Source organism: Enhydra lutris, unplaced genomic scaffold, assembly GCF_002288905.1.
Source record: "Enhydra lutris kenyoni isolate GAN:26980312 unplaced genomic scaffold, ASM228890v2 scaffoldscaffold35, whole genome shotgun sequence".
Classification (NCBI taxonomy): Eukaryota; Metazoa; Chordata; class Mammalia; order Carnivora; family Mustelidae; genus Enhydra; species Enhydra lutris.
In genome coordinates, this window is record NW_019154119.1 from 5,876,614 (window position 1) to 5,886,808 (window position 10,195).

General features: G+C 35.4%; 1 protein-coding gene across 1 annotated transcript; it reads right to left on the bottom strand.

Moving 5' to 3' along the window:
- Positions 1-351: 351 nt before the first annotated feature.
- Positions 352-789, bottom strand: LOC111154064 (predicted GPI-anchored protein 58). The gene has a single exon (XM_022513419.1). It carries the CDS (start codon positions 787-789, stop codon positions 352-354), a length of 438 nt encoding a protein of 145 aa, XP_022369127.1.
- Between the last annotated feature and the right edge of the window lie 9,406 nt (positions 790-10,195).

Genomic DNA, 10,195 nt, shown 5'->3' on the forward strand with positions numbered 1-10,195 from the left:
CCCGGTTGGAGCCGCTCCCAAGAAGAGGCCACTCTGGAGGAAGCCACTCCCAGGATGAGGCCGCTCCCCATGACGAAGAGGCGTTGACGACAGCGATGATGACGAGGAGGACAACACCGATGACACAGACTCTGCTCCCCATGATGCCATTCTGACGAGGCTGCTCTGGCGAGGCTGCTCCCCAGACAAAGCTGCTCCGGCGAGGCCGCTCTGGAGGAAGCCTCTTCCCTGATGATGCTGCTCCCGCAGGGCCGCTCACGGAGAAGTCCTCTTCCCAGACAAAGCCGCTCCCCGGAATGACACAGCTCCGGCGAGGCAGCGGCTCAGGGTTCCTGGTGAGGTTGCTGCCGTCTAGGCCGTTCCCTGCGGTGCGGCTGCAGAGGGTCGCAGTGTGTGGGCGGGGCCGCTGGCGTCTGGGCCGCTGGTGTCTCGGTGCTGCAGGTGTCTCGGGGCCGCAGGCGTCGGGGCACTGGTGGTGCGGGACCGCTGGTGGCAGGACTGCTGGTGGCGCGGGACTGCTGGAGTCTCGACTGCTGGCATCTCGACTGCTGGCATCTGGACCACTGGCGGCTCGGGACCGCTGATGGCTTGGGGCCGCAGGCGTCGGGACCACTGGTGGCATGGGACCGCTGGCGTCGGGACCGCTGGCTGCTCGGGACTGTTGGCTGCTCGGGGCCGCTGGTGGCTTGAGGCCGCAGGCGTCGGGACCACCGGTGGCTCGGAGCCGCCGGCGGCGCTTATAGCTCTCACAAGAGCTGCTACAGCCCCTATAGCTCTTACAAGAGCCATTACAGCTCTTCTTCTGCTCCCAGTGACTCTTCTGCTGCTGCTGCTGCTGCTCCCCCCGACTCTTCTCCTTCTGCTGCTGCTTCTTCCTTCTTCTTCCTCTGACAGCTCTCCTTCTTCTGTCCTCGACAGCCTCACAGACCAACCTTTATGGGGGTGGTTGAGCCCCGCCCCTACACAGGCGGCCAATTGAATCCCAATTCACCCTAGTGGATAAACACGCGCCCCACTGATTGGACATCTCCACCCGGCCTGCCCCGCCCCTACAGCCGGAGTCCACAAACCAGTTCCTCTGGGAGAGGCAGGCCCTTACAACCACAATGTAAAATATATAAATGCTGCTTAAGAGGTTAAGTTGTCATATTTGTATATTGCATATTATGTGGTAATTTATAAAGAAACAAAGAAAATGGGCTTAAAAAGGTTAGAAATAATAAGGTAATACAACAAAACAGGTGAAAACAAAAAATCAATTTAAAAGAATCAATAGCTTACCAATGTATACTGTATGAAAAAAATCTAATTACATAGTATAAAAAAGGGGAAAAATCCCTTCACAGTAAAAATAAAATAAAAACCAACTTTCTAGGGATATATTTATCAAAAATTAATGGGTTTTTGTGTAAAATAAATTCTCAAGAGTCTTCTGAGGATACAAAAGAATTAAAGGAGCCACAAATATTGGAGAACATCAAGGATGTAAAGAGTAATTTTTTAAAAAAATAAATAAATTCGATGTGACCTGTTCAAAGTATCATCTCTTTCTAATATAATAAAATGATATGGAGAGTTCATCTTGAAGACTAAAACTGAATAACAGAAATTTTTAGATGTATCATGAAACTTACCATGACTTTATAATACATTTTGATGCCTTGCAGCATTATTCTCCCTACTTCCTGCTTCCCATTTCACACCCTTTCCAGATTTGTCCTGGCTAGCGTCACTGACTTCTCATTCTAGATGAACTTCAGTATCAGGCTACTAGACCAGAGATATTCAAATCACTGAGCAGAAATGAGTGGCTAATAAGATGGCTAATTTTCTCACAAAAATTAGTCTAACAAATGCTTGGACAAAGCACTTCAAAGAAATACAAGTGACCAGCAAAGAGAGAAAAACACACATAAATTCAGGTTTGATTAAAGAAATGAAAATGAAATATTAATTTTACCTATCATTCTGCCCTGCCCACTCCCTGCTTTTTAAAAAACTATGACAAGAGCATATTTGTGCCAATGCATAGCAAAACAGAAAATAGCACATGGGCTGGTGTGTTTCTGTGCAGAAAGGGTTAACATAGCCCACCTTAGACTAATGTTCTTAGATAGGCCTGCTTGGGAAGGAGGCAGCCAGGAACTTGAATTTCTATAGGGTTTCCACTTTTTCCTGATTGATAAGAGTGACTCACTGTGCCTAGACTGCTTATATGTAAGTTTCTGCCAAACACTTCCCTTCCTTTTGGAATTTTGATAAATGCCAAATAGAAGGTGCCTACATGAACAGCCTCCACTGAAAACCTCTGGCACTGCATCTCTCCAATGGGCTGGAGAGAGATCACACACACACTCTTGTCTTTTGGTTGCTGGAGGAAGAGTGTTCAGTGTGACCCCTCATGAGATGGAGAGTGTCTGAGGAAGCCTGCACATGGGCTCCTCCAGACTCTGCTGCCTGTTTTACCCTTCTGATCTAGCTGTGTGCTCTTGTGTCACCGTATTAAATCCCAGCTATGAGTATAATTGTATGTTGAGTCCTGTGAGTCCTTTTAGTGACTCTCTGAACATGGTCTTCAGTTTCCCATTTGTGCCTCCTTAATGGAAAATATTTGGCAAGTACTGTCAAATATGCATAATCTTTGTCTCAGCAAGTCCAATTAAATATACACTTGTATAGGTGAAAACCATGGGAAGATATAGTAGGGCAAATTCCAAACTTACTTTCAGCCAGAAGAAAATTTTGCATTAAATATGGTAATTCTGCAAGTGTAATTGCTAGGTGAAAGTATAACTGTGTACTAGATTTGTTTTCCAGAAGGATTGTATCATAATGCGCACAGATGCTACACTTATTATCATGTTAACTTTTCACAAACTGTCCTTCACTGGTTTCCATCATATATGTATTGCTGCTTTAATAAAAATGTAAAATTCTTTATTTAAATGGATGCTTCTTTTTTGAGTTGAATATTATTTTATCTGTTGCATTTTGTTTTTTTTCTGAGCTTCCTAATTCTGTCCTATGTCTAAAATTTTTTTATCCATTTATTAGATGTAGCACATATTTTTTCTGAATGTGCTTTTTAAAAATTTTAACTATATAATGCTTCTAAAAGTGTTAAAATTCATTTCAAATTATACAAACAAATATTTGAGCACTATGTCAATATTTTCCTTAATGATTTCAATTAATATTAAAAAATTTAAAACTAACAATTTGAATGATATAAAAATGATGATACTTTGTATGTATATAACTCTCATTAATGTAAAGATAATTTGTTATTTTTTCACTTCTAAAATATTTAAATATATTCTAATTTGATATACTACCTATTATTTTCCTATCCATACATTGGTTTCAATGACTTATCACAAATTTAAGCATTACATATAGTTTATAATCTTTCTGGAAATCTATTAGGAGATATATGTACATATACATTTATGTATAGAGAGAAGGAGAGATAAATATATAATATAATAAATGTGTGATATATAAATACATAATATATATTATGCATAATATATTGTATATTATATATTTTTTTATTTTGCACTCTTAATTATTGTTGCTTAATGATTTATTAACTTAAATTTTATTTATGAAAAGCAATCTGTTCATATTATAGACTAATTAAAAAATAAAGGCAAATAAAAGGAACTAAGTATCATCCTTAATCTAACAATTGATGGTTAGTCATTAGTCACACTTTGTGTATATCTTCTAGAATGTTTCCTATGCTAATATGTACTCATACCATGTATAATGATTTTTATCCTGTTGTTCATTGGTTTGTTCTGCTTGATAATCAACCATGACCTTATTTTCATGTTATTATTTTTCTATTACCAAATCTTTAATTGCTAAATAGATTTCCATAAAAAGATCTGCCATGATTATTTAACCACTTCCATGTTTTAAGAAATGCATGCTATTTTCAATTTTTTATCAACTGTGATCAGATGACTATTCTTGTAAATTAATATTTTCACATATGCTTAATCACTTCCTTAGGATAAATTCCTAGTTGCAGAATTGTTGGATCAAATGTTATGATTATTATAATAATCCTTGATACATATAATATGGCCTCCCAGAAAGATTTTACCCTTTTGCAATCTCACCAGCAATGTATGTGGGACAAGACACATGTTTGCTTACATATTTGCCAATATTAGATATTAAGATACTAGCTCATCCTTCAGAAGAAAACAGTGTCTTCTCATTAATTAGCATATTTACTATGTATGAACTTTTCATAGGCGTATTGCTTATTTGCGTTTTCATTTTTAAAGTTTTGGCATTGGTTATGACAATTGACCCAAGCATATTCTTTTTTTTTTTTTTTTAATTTATGATAGCCCTGAAGTTAGCTTAATTTTCTTTTAGATGCAAGTACATGAATTAGTGAGGGATAAAACAGACCCCTCTAACTAGTTGGTCAAATAATGGAATTAAAATTTCTCTATTGCCTGCATATGGTCAAAAAGTGAAAAAATTAGGTTTATCTTTAACTTTGTACTATTGAAGCTTAGTGATTCTTGTTTTTATTTCAGCCTCCATTGTTGTGTGTGTGTGTGTGTGTGTGTGTGTGTGTGTGTGTGTGGCTGTCTTTTTCAGTTATGTTCTCTATGTAACTGATCCTGATACTATTTACTAAATGTTATATTAGTTGATTGGAGACAGTTTAAAATTGTTTTTCATTTGGGCTCAGACTAAAAAAATAATCCAATCATTTATTTGTTGCTGACTTTGCTTATTTGATCTTCACTCTAGCTTTTTGATCTTTCAATGAGCCAATAAAAACATGTTTCTTCAAAAAAAGAACTTTTTATGAGTCAGCTTAAATTTAGTTATCGTGCAGGGTCAAACAACCCCAAAGTCTCAGTAGCTTTCACATAGTAAAGTTTTATTTCTCACCAATGCTGACAAATACTTAGGATTAGCGGCAGCTCTATTTCCATGTTACCTTTTCTAAGGGTTCAGGCTGTCAGAACAACCTCTAAGACATCACCAGTCTCCTTCCAGATGGAAAAAAGTGCATGGCAAGTCATGCATTGGATTTTAAAGCTTCTTCCTGGAGGTGAAACACATTATTCAATTCACAGTTCATTGGGCAAAGAAGTTATATGGCCAGACCTGATGTTAAAGGAGCCAGAAAATATAATTCTCCTCCCAGAAAGATACAGCAAATATTTTGAACAAAAATACTATCACCTTATCTGTTCAAGTTGTTTGCTAATATTTGGCTCTAGAATTAGAAATCCATGCCAGGGTAAAGCCCCTGTGCTTTGATTAGCTTAAGAAATTTGACCCCCCCCCCCCCCCAAAAAAAAGAAATTTGACCCCGATGCAGCCCTGAGTGATTTAAAGCAAGAGCCTGCAAACTTTTCTGTAAAGAGCCAGATAGTAAACATTTTTTGTTTTTGTGGACCATACAATCTGTCGCAACACTTGGAACTTCTCAAGTCTTCTGATATAGCCAGGAAGGAGCTATACTTATTGTGGAAGCAAATATGTAAGCCTGTGATTTAATAAAACTTTATTCAAAAGTAGGCCATGGACTATATTAGTCTTGATGGTCATTATTTGCCAATCCCTCAGATAAACCACTTCTTATCTGGCTAGAGTAGAAATTCAAAACATTTTGTTGGAAACTGGAGTTTTGTCTGTTCTTACTGAAAGAAATTCTACTAACAGAAACTGTGAAATTTTGTTTATGGTAGGTCCTGAGGCCGTATTTATTTTAATAGCTGTTGATTCTATGAAAAATATTTCAAAATACAGAGACATAATTTGAAACATCATTTTCAATATACTTGCTTTCTTAAAACAAGCTTAAAAAGGAAAGCCCTGTGAAATTTGCTTGGCTAATGGGGACAAGCAAAGAATTGAGAAAATATTGTAAGGGACATGAGTTAAGAAAAGGATGAGAAATTCTGATTTAATTGTTATAACAGATGTAAAGAGAATAGTTGCTTTGAAAAGGTACTCATATCACCATCTTCTTGGAAAAGATACATTACTATTTAGCATCTAAATAGATACAACATAGTTCTAATCACAATCTAGCCACACATTGTGTGTGTGTGTATACATGTATGTATTTCATAATACATGTATATTATGAAACTATAGTCACAAAAATAATGAGAACATAAAATTGAGCCAAGGATGGTGATGTCTATGTCTTTTAAACCTTCAGAGGAGTTATTAAAAGTAACCATAAAAATAGAACTATCTAATATAGTTGACAAATTAAAACATTATCATTCTATTGGTTTGAGACTTGCTGAAGATATTTAACAAAATTATATTGCTCAATTTTGTTTTTAGAATAGGTACAAAGATTTCAAATTTCTTTCCCCAAAAATACAGGTTTAAATACAAAGAAATGTTAATTGATTCATTGAACTTTTGAAGCAACTATTTAACATTTTCAATAAAAAGAAGCCTACCTTTCATCCCAGGTGGTAGCTTTACTAAAGACATACATTATAATTATGCTTCTGTGTTCATTTTCTCCTAATAACAGAGACTGGGGAAGCCTGCTTTCTACATCTGGATTTCAAGCCATCATTCAGACAAAGCTTCATTAAACCCCACCAAACACTAAAGGTCACTGCGGATTCATATGTTTGTGTTGTAGCAACCAAATGTTGCAAAAACTCTATCAGCAGTCAGCAAAATTCTGAAATACCAGAAAATGGCAAGAGTAAGATGAGGACATAGGTGATAAATTCATCTGTTCAACAAATAGAAACACAGATGAATAGAATATAGTTCTTTTCCTCAAGGGAATCATTCTGCTTAGAAGACTAAAACTAAATTGACAATTAGAATATTTCATGTAATGCAATGTTGATTTCCATTAAGTAGCTGGACTGAGCTCACCCAGAAAACCTTTTTCCAATTTCAAATATATAGAAGTGCCATTTAAAATATAACAACTGCAAATGCAAATATTTGGCTGAGCTCAAGATAGAAACAAGGAAAAAAAATCTCCAAATACAGAGGGAATTTAAAATTGGAGCAGCGAATGGAATATGAAGCCCAGGCACATAGGACTTACTGGCTAGGGCTGGGACTCTGCTAGCCACTGTTAGAGCAAAGGATCATGTTAGGGATTAGAAATGAGCTACTGCATAAAACCAGGATTCATAACGTCTGATCCATTCATAAAATAGAAAACTATTCAAATTCTTAATGACCCAGGAAAATAGCACAAAATCTTTCAGCCTGCCTGAGGGCATGGACAGAAAAATATGACCTGAAAAGAATTGTATTCTCAAACCTTTTCACCTTTTATAAAAGACTGAATTTGTACTCCACAATCCACACCTCTAGCTAGTCAAGGGAAAAGGCCTATTAGAGGCACAAATTTCTGAAGAGATATTTTTATAATCTAGGAAAAATAGAACTTCCACTGAATATAGCTTCTTGTCAGGATGAACTTATTTTAAAAAATATGAACCACAAATGAGATAAAATTTGGAGGGAATCAAAAAACACACCAAATAGAACTAGAGATAATAACCTAATTTAAATAATTTAAGTGGATTTTGAAATTTTCAGACAAAAGAAAGTGATAAATACTGTAAGAACTGTTAACTACGATAAAGGAAAAGACAACATTGGAAAGTAACTAAATAGTCTAAAAAACAAAACACACAGTTATTAAAATTAAAAAAAATCTTTGGATCAGGTGATAAGTAGATTGGATATAGTTGAAGAGTGACTTTATTAATTGGAAGACAGAGGGTAGGAAATCATCTAGGATAATATGGACTGATAAGTACATAGAAAAGAGGTTTTAGGATATATAGACAAAATAAAGTCTAGATGTTCCAGATAAAAGAGTATAGAAAATAAGGAAAGAGGTAATACAGTACTGAGAAATTTCCCCTATTGATGAATGTCTGAATTTTCAGATTTACTAAACTTTCTAAGTCTTAAATTGGGTAACTATAAACATCCAGATTTGGTTGAATATAGTGAAATTGCACAACACTAAACATTAAAATAAAAAAGAAGAATTAGTTTTCCTGAAAGAAGAGTTCAATTATTTTTTTATAAGGAGTTACCAAATGAACCTACAATGAATATTTCACAAACTATGTCAAATCCCAAACACTGTGAAACAGACCCTCATAGTACAGAGGAAAATAACTGATTACCTAGAGTTTCAAAACAAGCTAAACTTTATTTAAGAATGAAGGTGGGGGCGCCTGGGTGGCTCAGTGGGTTAAAACCTCTGCCTTCGGCTCAGGTCATGATCCCGGGGTCCTGTGATCGAACCCCGTGTCAGGCCCTCTGCTCAGCAGGGAGCCTGCTTCCCTTCCTCTCTCTCTCTCTCTCTGCCTGGTTCTCTGCCTGCTTGTGATCTCTGTCTGTCAAATAAATAAACAAAAATCTTAAAAAAAAAAAAAAGAATGAAGGTGAAATAAGAGAATTTCCTTCTGGTAGATTGATAATAACTACTAAGGAAATGTTTCATCAAGAAGGTTATTGAAGCCAAAAGAAAGGAGTAAGATGAAGAAAGAGCAAACGTGGATCGATCTAAATAAGCATTAAGTGTAAATAAGAGAAACGACTCAGTTGGAAAGTGAAGAAACAAGTAGATCTGAAATACTGAACAATAATAGGAAAGCTGAGACTTAGGGAAATTTGTTCTGAAAGAATTCTTATGTTCTTATAAATGAATTCTGAATATTTATGTTAAATGTGAAGTGTAACTACTAAAACAAAAGAAAGACTATGTACACCTTTCCAACAAGTAGAGGAAACACAAACAAACATGAGGGTATTATACTGGATGAAATAAGTCAGACTAAGGAAAAAAATATACCACATTATTTTACTTATATGTGGTATCTAAAAAAACAAAAAACAAAGAATCAAACAAACAAAAAGCAGAATCAGACCTATAAATACAGAGAACAAACTGATGGTTGCCAGAGGGGAGGAGAGTGTGTGGATGGGCAAAATGGTGGAAGGGGAGTCGAAGGTACAGGCTTCAAATTATGGAATGAGTAAGTCAGTGAATAAAAGGCACAGTATAGGAAATCTAGTCAACAGTATTGTAATAACATTGTATGATAACAGATGGTGGCTACACTAGTGAGCACAACATACTGTATAGACTTGTGGAATCACTATGTTGTGCACTTGAGACTAATGTAACAGTGTGTGTCTACTATACTAAAACAACAACAACAACAACAACAACCCAGCAACAACAACAACAAAACTCCAAACACTTGGCCAGTCCAATAAAGAGCAGAAAATAAGAAAAACATAATGAACAGTTAAAGGAAGATATACAATAAGATGATAAAAATAATATACCTAATATACAATAGAATGTAATTATTAAACTCATCTGTTTTATAGGGATCCAAGGAATTGGAAAAACAAAATAAATTCAGCCACATGCTTGTCAAAAGAGGTATACCTACAGTAAAACTAACTTTGAAAGATTATAAAATGATGAAAATAAGATTATGAAAAAAATTTAAAGAAAGAAAATAGGATTATATAGTATTAGAAAGTTCAATGTGTTCATTATATTACTGTTTGAAAAAAAAATTTCAGTGAAGTGTGTTTCAATGGGAAAATTCATTAATACTTACATGTATTTTATGTTTTTATTTCTTTATATTTTCCCATTATATTTTTCTAACCAATTATTTCTGGTACACACAACTATAATTACTTTTGGGTATTTATTTTGCAATTATTTATATTCTTAAAACTTGTTAATCATCTAATCTATACATAAATGTACCTTAGCTTCTTTTTTCCAAGTGATGGAATAAAGATAATTTCATCACATTGCAATGGCTAGACTTCCAGAGAAATGCTAAATCACATGGTGACAGCTGATACATGCATTTTGCTCCTGAGCCCAACTGGAATTCTTCTAATACTTCACTATTAGCTATGTCATTACTTGTTATGTCTGATATAAATGATATAAATATTTTTATCATGTTAAAGTAGGTTCTTTATTTCTTATTTTATATAGATTTCTGTTAGTGAAAAATTTTATTAAAATTCATCATGTATAATGAGATGGTCTGATAAGTTTTCTTCTTTGCCCTCCTGATAAGAATGTTATTACTAGTTTCTTGTTATCAACCACTCTTGCATTGTTAGGATAAACCCTAAATGGTTATAAAGGGTATTG